General features: G+C 46.0%; 1 protein-coding gene across 2 annotated transcripts in view; it reads left to right on the forward strand.

The window, feature by feature from the left end:
• Nucleotides 1-10203: 10203 nt before the first annotated feature.
• MAP3K10 (mitogen-activated protein kinase kinase kinase 10) overlaps nucleotides 10204-13397 on the forward strand; it is a 34294-nt gene continuing 31100 nt past the window's right edge. The window contains exons 1-2 of one of the 2 annotated variants that reach the window (XM_072123153.1): nucleotides 10204-10523; nucleotides 11096-12160. In XM_072123153.1, the coding sequence (XP_071979254.1) occupies nucleotides 11419-12160 (742 nt within the window). In that variant the 5' untranslated portion in view covers nucleotides 10204-10523; nucleotides 11096-11418. The remainder of the gene's footprint in view (nucleotides 10524-11095; nucleotides 12161-13397) is intronic. The other variant, XM_072123154.1, reaches the window with a different exon arrangement.

The following is a 13397-nucleotide window of genomic DNA, read 5'->3' on the forward strand; positions in this document are numbered from 1 at the left end:
TATTTTTATTAAACTCGAGCCCTGTTACAAAAACTCTGCATGTCCCAAGAGATAATGATATTTTTTTACAGTATGGAAATGCTTTGATTTTCCCGGTTTGGTGAATGTCTTCTTGGCCTGGGGACAGTGTAACACACAATCACTGCAGACAAAGCAGACCCAATATATCATGGCTGCATCACACTCAGGTGCACACGTCTCTTATATCTGATATGACATCCACATCCTGCTCATAGGAAAGTGACTAATCAGAGGTTAAAGCCGAAGACGCAGGAGCCGGACTGTGCTGAACCGATAAGGCCTGGAACCAGAAGCTGCCCAGGATCAGGGGCAGACACTGAGAGCCCTGCTGAAAAAACGGGACCCCACATGACACATTGGGACACATTTACTTAGCAGTCCCTGGACGAACTCTGCTGTGATTCACTTACATCATGCACCCGATATCCTGCATGTGTCACTTCCCCGCTCAGGTCCCTGGAGTTCACCTTCTTCCTGGTGCATGTAAGTGCATTGTCCGTGTATAATGCGCTGTGCGGGGAGTCACTAAGATCCTGCGCCCGATATCCTGCATGTGTCACTTCCCCGCTCAGGTCCCTGGAGTTCACCTTCTTCCTCCTGGTGCATGTAAGTGCATTGTCCGTGTATAATGCGCTGTGCGGGGAGTCACTAAGATCATGCACCTGATATCCTGCATGTGTCGCTTCCCCGCTCAGGTCCCCGGAGTTCACCTTCTTCTTCCTGGTGCATGTAAGTGCATTGTCTGTGTATAATGTGCTGTGCGGGGAGTCACTAAGATCCTGCGCTGATATCCTGCATGTGTCGCTTCCCCGCTCAGGTCCCCGGAGTTCACCTTCTTCTTCCTGGTGCATGTAAGTGCATTGTCCGTGTATAATGCGCTGTGCGGGGAGTCACTAAGATCCTGCGCTGATATCCTGCATGTGTCGCTTCCCCGCTCAGGTCCCCAGAGTTCACCTTCTTCTTCCTGGTGCATGTAAGTGCATTGTCCGTGTATAATGCGCTGTGCGGGGAGTCACTAAGATCGTGCGCCTGATATCCAGCATGTGTCGCTTCCCCGCGCAGGTCCCAGGAGTTCACCTTCTTCCTGGTGCATGTAAGTGCATTGTCCGTGTATAATGCACTGTGCGGGAAGTCACTAAGATTGTGCGCCCCATATCCTGCATGTGTCGCTTCCCCGCTCAGGTCCCTGGAGTTCACCTTCTTCCTGGTGCATGTAAGTGCATTGTCCGTGTATAATGCGCTGTGCGGGGAGTCACTAAGATCCTGCGCCCGATATCCTGCATGTGTCACTTCCCCGCTCAGGTCCCTGGAGTTCACCTTCTTCCTCCTGGTGCATGTAAGTGCATTGTCCGTGTATAATGCGCTCTGCGGGGAGTCACTAAGATCGTGCACCCGATATCCTGCATGTGTCACTTCCCCGCTCAGGTCCCCGGAGTTCACCTTCTTCTTCCTGGTGCATGTAAGTGCATTGTCTGTGTATAATGTGCTGTGCGGGGAGTCACTAAGATCGTGCACCCGATATCCTGCATGTGTCGCTTCCCCGCTCAGGTCCCCGGAGTTCACCTTCTTCCTGGTGCATGTAAGTGCATTGTCCGTGTATAATGCGCTGTGCGGGCAGTGACTAAGATCGTGCGCCCGATATCCTGCATGTGTCACTTCCCTGCTCAGGTCCCCAGAGTTCACCTTCTTCCTGGTACATGTAAGTGCATTGTCCGTGTATAATGCGCTGTGCGGGGAGTCACTAAGATCCTGCACCCGATATCCTGCATGTGTCGCTTCCCCGCTCAGGTCCCCGGAGTTCTCCTTCTTCTTCCTGGTGCATGTAAGTGTAAAATGCGCTGTGCGGGGAGTCACCAAGATCCTGCACCCGATATCCTGCATATGTCGCTTCCCCACTCAGGTCCCTGGAGTTCACCTTCTTCTTCCTGGTGCATGTAAGTGCATTGCTTGCAACAGAATTTTAAAGTTAAATCCCGCGCTCAGTCCGAATCAGTTAGATCGTCCGACGGCCGGCCCCAACTTTTGGTAGCATGAAAGCCGGCGCCGATGCGCCAAAATCCAATCGCGTGCGACACAATCCCTTTCTAAATCCCTGTCCCAACGGCGCAATCCCCGAAAACGTTGGAAAACCCGATGGAAGTGCGGCCCTTAGTAAATAAGCCCCATTATGTAGACATCAGATGTGCGCAGCTCACACATGGTCACCCAAATCAGACGCATCACAAACATCATCCACATCACATACTTCCCAATCATTCCAGGATGTTTTTACATGGCTCCAACTTGAGAACTGAAATATCAGGGGTCATTTAGAAGCACGGGCTCCTTCTCACCACCAAACTCCCCCAGTACTGAAGGATTATAGGGTATTGTACACCAGACGGGCTGAAAAAAGGGAACATATAATTATAGATTTATTAAAAAGAATTAAATACTTTAAATTGTCCTCCTTTCACCACTAAAAATAAATTAAATTTTTTAAAAATTATTGTCTTGTCTAAAAGTATTTGTGATTATAAAATATTAAAGTATTTTTTTATTTTTTAATATGGTGAATGGTGTAGCAAAAAAAAAATTGCGTAATAAGATATAAACAGAATGGAAGGGGCTTTACTCAAAGGTCGGATGTTATAGGATGAAGGATAACGTGCTGATCCATGGCGGTCCAACACCGATCACACAAAAGTGGGAAGTTGATCCACCAGTGGTTCCATTAATACAGCGGAATGGGGGCCATATTTTCATAATAGTCTCAGCGATCAGACCCCCCCCCCCCCCTCCCAAATCATTTATTCTCGGGACAACCTCATTAGATACAAAGTTTAAAAATTAGGAAAAAAAAATACATTTGATATTTGTATACTCTTATTGACCTGTCAAAGTTAATTTCTCATTGTCAACACACGGTAGTCACTGCATACAAAAAATATCTGGGCAGCATAGTGGCTCAGTGGTTAGCATTACAGCCTTGTAGCACGGTGGCTCAGTGGTTAGCATTACAGCCTTGCAGCACGGTGGCTCAGTGGTTAGCATTACAGCCTTGCAGCATGTTGTCTCAGTGGTTAGCATTACAGCCTTGCAGAACGGTGGCTCAGTGGTTAGCATTACAGCCTTGCAGCACGGTGGCTCAGTGGTTAGCATTACAGCCTTGCAGCACGGTGGCTCAGTGGTTAGCATTACAGCCTTGTGGTGCTGGGGACCTGGGTTCAAATCCCATCCAGGTCAACATCTGCAACATCTGTTCTCTCTGTGTTTGTGTGGGTTTCCTGCAGGTCCGCCGGTTTCCTCCCACACTCCAAAACATACTGGTAGGATGATTAGATTGTGAGCCCCATTGGGGACAGGGACCAATTTGGCAAAACTCTATGCAGCACTGCGTAATCTGTGTGCGCTATATAAATAAAGGAATTATTATTATACATCTGTAAATTAATTGTTGAATTTCTGTTTTTATCCGTTTTTTTTTCCTGCATGGAATGTTAAATGGGGCAATTTGAAACTACAACTTGTCCCGCAAAAAAATGGAAAATGAAATGTAAACTGGGAAACATAATGTTTTATAATATTGATATTCCGCAACCATCCTGCCCCATATTACAGCCAGGAATCATTTTTGTGGTGCTCAAGTTTAGTAATTTTGTCCTCTGTAACGTCATTTTATATTTGTGTTTGTCCCCTGTGATTTGTAAAGCTGCGGAATATGATGTATAAATAATGATTATTATTAGTAATCTCTCTGGGCCGTGCTGTTGCCTCTGCCAGGTATCTGCAGTGATCTCCTGCACCACTAGATGGGGCTGTGCTGGCAGTGTGTGTGCAGAGACACCTGTGCTGCACATGGGAGGAGCACCTGCAGCCGCTGCATTGTGTCCATTCACCTGCCATAGAGAGACACAGGATAGACCTGCCCATCCCCATCACCACCCACTGTACAGATCAATCAGAGCCAAGACTACAAATCCCAGAAGCCTCTGCTCTGCCAGGGGAGGGGCCGGACGCTGCTTGTGTCTGAGCAAAGGTTGTGCAGCAGTGGAACAGGTTAACCCACCAGGTTACACATTAAAGCGTCAGGGAGGGGCCCGGACATCATGGGGCCTGGAGAGCAGAAAGTATACGCTCAGCATATGCTCATCCTTACCGAGCAAATTATATACAATAGCTAATAATAACACAATATATAAAGATGCAAGGGGTAAAAAAGCAAAACCACCATACGCAGGCGATAGAAAATGCCCTTAAAGGGGGAGAACATTCTGATCTTTGAGGGTCCAACTGCTGGGACCCCCCAACCGATCACAAGAACAAGACCCCCAGCAATCCATATGGAGGTCCTGTTCTCACTATTAGGTGATAATGTATCCTCCTGCTCCATTCAATAGTGTCAGGCCGCTGTCACGCGTTCCGCTAGCGTAGCATTCATAACGCAACGCTAATGCACAGGGGGCGGGTCTCAGCCCCAACGCATATGCGTTTTCAGAGAAACACATGCGATCAGTATATCAATCACATCTCTGGAAACGCATATGCGATCAGGGCCTCGGCCCCGCGTTATGAATGCTACACTAGCGGAACGCCTGAGGGTTTCCCCACTTTTTCTGTTTTGCAGCGAATTCCGTCGGGATTTTGGCGCATGTGATCAGATTTCGCGCCGGCTTTCATGCGACAGAAATCGGGGGGAGTGGCCGTAGGAAAAAACCAATGGATTCGGAAAAACCGCGGAATTTAAAAAACGAAGTGTGTCGCAAAATCAAGCACTCACATGCACCAGGGAGAAGAAGGTGAACTCCGGCGGACCTCGCCGCAGCAGTGACACATGCAGGAAGCTGGACGCACGATCTTAGTGAATCGCCGGAAGACCCGAAACAATGCGCCGCTGGATCGCGACAGGACCGGGTAAGTAAATGAGCCCCAATGTAACCTCAGTGTGTGATCACGCCTTTTGAATGCACCGAAAATGCAGCACCAACAAACGTGACGTGTGAACGTGGCCACAGTGATCACTGGATCGTTAGTATTATAACCCCTTCATGTCCTAAATATATCTGACACCAGCAGCTGCTGTGACACTACTACATCTCCCAGCAAATCCTTCCCTAATCTATAGCGCCATCATATTCCATAGCGCATCCCAGACCATGGGGCACATAACATGTCATGTGATACAATCCATTCAGGTTCTGCTCACAAGAGCTTACACTCTAAGAGGAGGCGCTTATAGAACTATCATCACACATTTGGGGCGTCCTGAACATATAAAATGTCTGTGCCGCTGCTCAGGAGGTCAGTGACACATCGCGATCCCCCGCTCTGAAGTGCTGGTGGGTGTTAGCGACGGAGAAAGAGGCCATTATAGCCATCGCTATAGCAACAGAGGGACTTATTTATCAAAGCAGCCTAAAAGTGAGACTATTTTTGTTGCCCATAGCAACCAGAGTTCAACCTCCCTTTTTAAGCTGAGCAGAACCCCCTTTACTAAAATGGACCATTTATGGTACCGGTCATTTTGTATAATGTTATGGCTCCCCAATATTCTGTACCCCCTCTAGTTACAGCCCGGGAACAAAAAGTGGAAGTGTTACCACTAGCAACCAATCTGATCGCCATAGGCAACACCTCTGCATCTTGTCTGTTGTAGCCATTTGTAGGTCCTGTATATCAGCTACGAGGGGAGTTACATCAAACATCCAATCTCATTCCAGTTTATGTAAAGCGAGACATTGGATCTTACAGGCTGGAAGGGGGAATTGTTCTGGGAAGCTTTCCATATATTCATTCCATGGCCATGAATAGTCCTCATCAGTGTCAGACTGGATGTCCTTAGGCCCAACAGAGAAAATCAATCTGGGGCCCCCTCTTCATTATCCCCCAGGAAATATCCTCCATCAGTCTCCAAATTGTGGTGTTTTCTGATGGACCTCGGGGGTTCAGTATTGGGTTGAGCCAGGGCCCCCCCACAGAGGATCCTCTGGGACTCTGGTGGGCCAGTCCAACTCTGACAAGTGTCTCTGTGCCGAGTTATGTCTTCCGGTATAAATTCAAGATCTATTATATCTGGGAGTTTGCCACTGGCTGAGGCCGCGTTCACACAGTGGGACACATTTACTTACCCGGTCCTGTCACGATCCCTGCTGTGCGTTGTCTGACGATAACTAAGATCGTGCGCCACATATCCTGCATGTGTCGCTTCCCCGCTCAGGTCCCCGGAGTTCATCTTCTTCCTCTTGGTGCATGTAAGTGCATTGTCTGTGTATAAGGCGCTGTGCGGGGAGTCACTAAGATCCTGCACCCGATATCCCGCATGTGTCACTTACCCGCTCAGGTCCCCGGAGTTCACCTTCTTCTTCCTGGTGCATGTAAGTGCATTGTCCGTGTATAATGCGCTGTGCGGGGAGTCACTAAGATCCTGCACCCGATATCCTGCATGTGTCGCTTCCCCGCTCAGGTCCCTGGAGTTCACCTTCTTCTTCCTGGTGCATGTAAGTGCATTGTCTGTGTATAAGGCGCTGTGCGGGGAGTCACTAAGATCCTGCACCCGATATCCTGCATGTGTCGCTTCCCCGCTCAGGTCCCCGGAGTTCACCTTCTTCTTCCTGGTGCATGTAAGTGCATTGTCCGTGTATAATGCGCTGTGCAGGGAGTCACTAAGATCCTGCGCCCGATATCCTGCATGTGTCGCTTCCCCGCTCAGGTCCCTGGAGTTCACCTTCTTCTTCCTGGTGCATGTAAGTGCATTGTCTGTGTATAAGGCGCTGTGCGGGGAGTCACTAAGATCCTGCACCCGATATCCTGCATGTGTCGCTTCCCCGCTCAGGTCCCCGGAGTTCATCTTCTTCCTCTTGGTGCATGTATGTGCATTGTCCGTGTATAATGCGCTGTGCGGGGAGTCACTAAGATCCTGCACCCGATATCCTGCATGTGTCGCTTCCCCGCTCAGGTCCCCGGAGTTCACCTTCTTCTTCCTGGTGCATGTAAGTGCATTGTCTGTGTATAAGGCGCTGTGCGGGGAGTCACTAAGATCCTGCACCCGATATCCTGCATGTGTCGCTTCCCCGCTCAGGTCCCTGGAGTTCACCTTCTTCTTCCTGGTGCATGTAAGTGCATTGTCCGTGTATAATGCGCTGTGCGGGGAGTCACTAAGATCCTGGGCCCGATATCCTGCATGTGTCGCTTCCCCGCTCAGGTCCCCGGAGTTCACCTTCTTCTTCCTGGTGCATGTAAGTGCATTGTCCGTGTATAATGCGCTGTGCGGGGAGTCACTAAGATCCTGCCCCCGATATCCTGCATGTGTCGCTTCCCCGCTCAGGTCCCCGGAGTTCACCTTCTTCTTCCTGGTGCACGTAAGTGCATTGTCTTGTGCCACAATTTTAAAGTTAAATCCTGCGCTCTGTCCGAATCTGACGGATCGTCCAACAGCCCGCCCCCGATTTCTGTCACATGAAAGTCGGTGCGATTCCGCCAAAATCCGATCATGTGCAACACAATCCCCTTCTAAAAACCTGTCCCAGCGGCGGAAATCCTGAAAATTTCTAAAAGCCGATGAAAGTGCGATCCATGGAATCCTTCGTAATGCAATCAAAACACAGCTTCAACGCAGCTTGAGGTAGGTCTCCACTCCAACCAGTGACCTGCCCCTAACTCAGCAGCAAATTACTGCAAAATATACATTTATGTTCCAGGTCTACTGCCGCCATACATACCGACCATCATGTGATGAAACTCGTGATCTCGTATTAGACCTCCTGCACGTGAATGTATTTAGCTGCAAAAATACGGCTCCATTGGCTGTTTTCATGTATCAACTGTATATTTCCCGCATCTGATTTGTATTTCCGAAAAACACAGGCCTTACTGTATGTCACAGTTGTGACACCTGTATTTGTGGATCCCCCCCAAAAAAACAGGAGGCTGCAGATGATGTGACTAACCACCTGGAGAGCCACAAATGTTGCGCAAATACTGGTCCGTAAATATATTACGGACTCCATTGTGTCTCCTATGGGAGAACAGAGCTGTACTAGACTGAGGCACCATACTGTTGTGACCTTTGAGGAACAAAAAAATAGAAAAATAAAAGTAAATAAATCATTTTTAAAAACATAAGTTAACCTTAAACACACGTGATATAGCAAAATTTGCATCATAAAGTGCCAAACACTTGTAAAATCTCTGTCATAGGGAAACGTTATATTACAGATAGACAAAAATGGCTAAAATGTAAAAAAATATAAAAATTATTCTTTTCAGCTTTTTAAATTTTACTTACCATATATACTCGAGTATAAGCCTAGTTTTTAAGCATAAAAATGTGCTGAAAACCCAAACTCGGCTTATACTCAAGTAAAAAAAATATATGAAAACTCACCTTTCTGGCTTCCCCCGCTGCTGGCTATATACTGGGGCAGGGGGCTGGCTATATACTGGGGCAGGGGGCTGGCTATATACTGGGGAAGGGGGCTGGCTATATACTGGGGGATATGGGCTGGCTATATACTGGGGGGCAGGTGCTGGCTATATACTGGGGCAGGGGGCTGGCTATATACTGGGGAAGGGGGTGGCTATATACTGGGGGATATGGGCTGGCTATATACTGGGGGGCAGGTGCTGGCTATATACTAGGGCAGGGGGCTGGCTATATACTGGGGAAGGGGGTGGCTATATACTGGGGAAGGGGGTGGCTATATACTGGGGAATATGGGCTGGCCGGCTATATACTGGGGGGGCAGGTGCTGGCTTTATGCTATGGGGCAGGGTCTGGCAGGCTATATAATGGGGAGGCTGTGACCAATGCATTTCACACCCTCGGCTTATACTCGAGTCAATAGGTTTTACGCGGTTTTTGTGGTAAAAATAGGGGTCTTGGCTTATACTTGGGTCGGCTTATAATCGAGTATATACGGTAGTTTCAAATTAAAAATTCAGACCCAAAAAACATATGAAGTAAGATCTCCATCTATGGCGGTCCCGTGAGCCCTAGCTTCCCTGTGTTTTGTGTTTTTCGGGGTATTTTTGTAATACCCTTATACCTGTTTTGCTTGTTTAAGAAAAAAAAATTTAATTTGAATAAATTCAACACAAATAAGAATTCCATATTTCTCCTGGAAGCAAAGCAGCAAAAAGCAGATCGCTAGCCGACAAAATATGGAACTGGTTAATACAATGTTACAATTTCAACAGTTTGTTGCAATGTAATGATTCTCTATATTTATATATAACGTTATATATGGTAATTCCATAGGTTCACATTGTACATGACAGGGCGTGTATTGTTCTCTCTATTACATATATATAGCAGAATAACATGTATATAGATGATATATAACCTGTATATAACCTGTAAAAAGATGATATATAACCTGTATATAGATGGTATATAACCTGTATATAGATAATATATAACCTGTATATAACCTGTAAAAAGATGGTATATAACCTGTATATATCCTATATATAACCTGTATATAGATGGTATATAACCTGTATATAGATGGTATATAGATGAAATATAACCTGTATATAACCTGTATATATCCTATATATAACCTGTATATATCCTATATATATAACCTGTATATATCCTATATATATATAACCTGTATATATCCTATATATATATAACCTGTATATATCCTATATATATATAACCTGTATATATCCTATATATATATAACCTGTATATATCCTATATATATATAACCTGTATATATCCTATATATAACCTGTATATATCCTATATATATAACCTGTATATATCATATATATATAACCTGTATATATCCTATATATATAACCTGTATATATCCTATATATAACACCTGTATATATCCTATATATAACCTGTATGTAACCTGTATATAGATGATATATAACCTGTATATAGATGATATATAACCTGTATATAACCTGTATATAGATAATATATAACCTGTATATAACCTGTATATAACCTGTATTTAACCTGTATATAACCTGTATATAACCTGTATATAGATGGTATATAACCTGTATATAGATAATATATAACCTGTATATAGATGATATATAACCTATGTATAACCTGTATATAGATGACGCTGTGACAATAGGCTCTTCCATACATTGTGACACATTTCCAGGATTGCAGGGCACAACCTGCTGGTCACACTCTGTAATTGTCTCTTTGCACCAGTGAAAGACTACAACTCCCACAATGCAATGGTGCAGGAGCAGGGAGGTGAGGGGGTGGCTGTGTATCTGCTGTGCCTGGAACAGCTGACAGCCAGTGTAAGGTGAATGGAAACCATTACCCCAGAGCGAGGGGCTGGAGCCGGATTCCTGCAGGTGATGGGAGAGAACGATCGCCTCTTCACCTTGTTATAGGGGGAAGGACACAGGATGATGGTGGTGATGATGCTGGAGATGATGTAAAGATTCTGGGAATTTGTACACGTCTATATCTACCGGCTGCTTGGGGTTCCTGCATCATCTTCCCGTGGTAAGCGCACCCCCAAACGTGGACTAGTGAGGTACGTGATCTGGGGCTTTGTATACGTGGGGATTATATTCCATAACCTTCGGGCTCCTATGAATTATATATTGCTGGAATAATATCCGAGCCGGAGAACTCTCCTGGTTATGCCTCTAATATCCCGTCAGGTGAGCCGGCACTGACTGCTCTCTATATCATAGACCACAGCTGTCTGTTCCCATAATATGATCCGGCTCCCCCCACTAATTCTACATTACATCTGGGATCCAGTTCTGATCATATCCCAATGTGATACACTGTATCCTGGTAATGTATATGATACATTGTATGTCTGTTACATGGCTTCCCTATATACACGGCTGGTATGTAACAAAATGTAACCCTAATCCCCGTGACAATGCGCTGTGACAGGTAGACGGTCAGTGTCAAACAGCAGCATCGGATTTCTATAGATCAAATAAACACAGACGCCGTTTTAACCCTTTCAGACCTCTATAAACGGGAGATCAGGGAGGATTCTAGAGAAGCAAGATGTTCCGCACCAGCTTGGAGACGTCTTTGATAGTTTAACTGAGGATTTAACCTATAACTTTTCTTAATCCCTCACAGTTCCTGTTTGAAGCTTTTCCGAGGCTTGAAGTTCCAGGATTTATAAACTCTACACAGTCCCCTAATTCACCAGAATTTTCAGATGTAGCCGAGAGATTTGCCTTGGTCTAAGCCGTTTTACTAAACCGGTTGGTCAACAGAATGTTGTCTTATGGAAGATGAATGGAGAAATGAGGAATGGAGTTCATCCCAGGTTTAGTCAAGGGCCACTTGATGGACAACTGGTCTTGGACGTCTTTAAATCTCTTTATTATGGAGATGTGCACATTGGACAAGATTAGGAAGGACTAAGATGAGAACTTCCCTATTGTGACTCAATAGGTATGGATGGTTTTCCAAAACCTGGGACCATGTTGTGGCAAAACTCTAAAAACCCCAAGGAAAATGGAATGTGGCACGATACTGAGGGTTATGGGGGCTCCAACCCTTTGTGGACTGCTGTCTTTGATTACGAGGCTACAGCAGAAGAAGAACTTACATTAAGGAAGGGTGACCTAGTGGAGATCCTCTCCAAGGACTCGACCGTCTCTGGCGATGAAGGTTGGTGGACCGGAAAAGTTAGAGACAAAGTCGGCATCTTTCCGAGCAACTATGTGGTCAGTGACCTCAAATATACCACCTGGAAGGCGGCTCCGAAAGATTTCCCTCATCCGTTGCCGATAAAGTTTGAGGAGCTGGATTTGGAGGAGATAATTGGGGTGGGAGGTTTTGGGAAGGTGTATAAAGGTGTATGGCGAGGAGAAGAGGTAGCAGTCAAGGCCGTGAGACATGACCCAGATGAAGATATCAGCGTAACATCCGAAAATGTCAGACAGGAAGCCAAACTGTTTTGCATGTTACATCACCCCAACATCATCGCCCTGAAAGGAGTATGTACGACGCCCCCGCATCTCTGCTTGGTCATGGAGTATGCAAGAGGTGGACCATTACATCGGGCCTTGGCGGGAAAGAAAGTTCCGGCTCATGTACTCGTCAACTGGGCTGTACAGATCGCACGAGGCATGAAGTATCTTCACAGCGAGGCCATCGTACCCATTATCCACCGGGACCTGAAGTCCAGCAATAGTAAGTGTAGGAGGTCGTGACCATTGCTGTATGTGGGTGGAGGATGTTGTGGGGTTCTTATCTGCCTCGCCCTTAAATGTCCTCGTAAATGTCATGATTTAAAGGTCAGGTGTAGCCTTCGGCCCACTATGTAGAACATGCTGTCATTCACTGGTAAAGAACAAGGCCACGTATTCATATCTGTCTGTATGGACACGAAGCTAAACACCTATCCCAGGCTTCCATCATGTCTAGGAGAAAATGCCACCTGAGGCTCCTGGGCCCCAATCCTAAATATGAGACAAAGCCCCCTTACCTATGGGCCACTAATAATACTGGTCATGGGGCTTGGGAGCAGCTCCACCTATACCTTGCCTACTACACCCAGAATTCCAATTTATTGAATGAATGATCACTTTAAGAAGATGAAGAGTTCATAACATTACTAAAGTGTATGAGCTGAACAGAACCAAAGCGGGTTTTTACCAATGACTTTCACCATTCAGGTATTTAAAGGGGATGCTCCATAAATGACTTGTATCCCCTAGCCACAAATTAGGGGGATACAAGTAATTTGAGTAATGTGCATGTATGATCACCACTTCATTCACTTAAAGAGGACCCGTCAGGTCGATTTGGGACACTAAACCACTCAAAGGTCCTTATGGATCGGTGGTTTAGTGTCCCAAATCACCCTTTACCAAGTCTCTAAGTGCTCGCGCTCAGAAAAAAGAACTTAATACTTACCTAGAGATGAGTTTGATGAGGTGCATCCGACCCACCTCTTGTGCACCCCGAGCCTGCGCAGTTCTTCAATGGAGCGGAGAGCTACATCCCGGCTTCATTGCACGTGCGCCATAACTAGAGTGCAGTACACCGCTTCACTGAGCAGGCGCACAGAGCAACGCACCAAGGTAAGTATAACGTTTTTTACTTTAATAGCGACCACAGAGGGACTTCATACAGGGCGATTTAGGACACTGAACCACCGGTCCATAAGAAGGTTTAACGTATCAGTGAAAAATCCCATTGACATCAATGTAAAGTCTATGTTATCCGTTATGGTCAGTTTGGCAGGAATCTGTTCTCCATGCGGTTTTTTTAAACGGAGGAAAAGTCCCGCAGCCTCCATCATTTTTTCCATACAAAAAACACATGGATAACGGATCCCTGCCTAAACGGAACATAACGGATAACAGAAAATTTGTGTCAAAGGGACTTTTAACTGATACGTTAAACCTCCATTTGTTACTTTTTA

Source organism: Engystomops pustulosus, chromosome 9 (assembly GCF_040894005.1).
Source record: "Engystomops pustulosus chromosome 9, aEngPut4.maternal, whole genome shotgun sequence".
Lineage (NCBI taxonomy): Eukaryota > Metazoa > Chordata > Amphibia > Anura > Leptodactylidae > Engystomops > Engystomops pustulosus.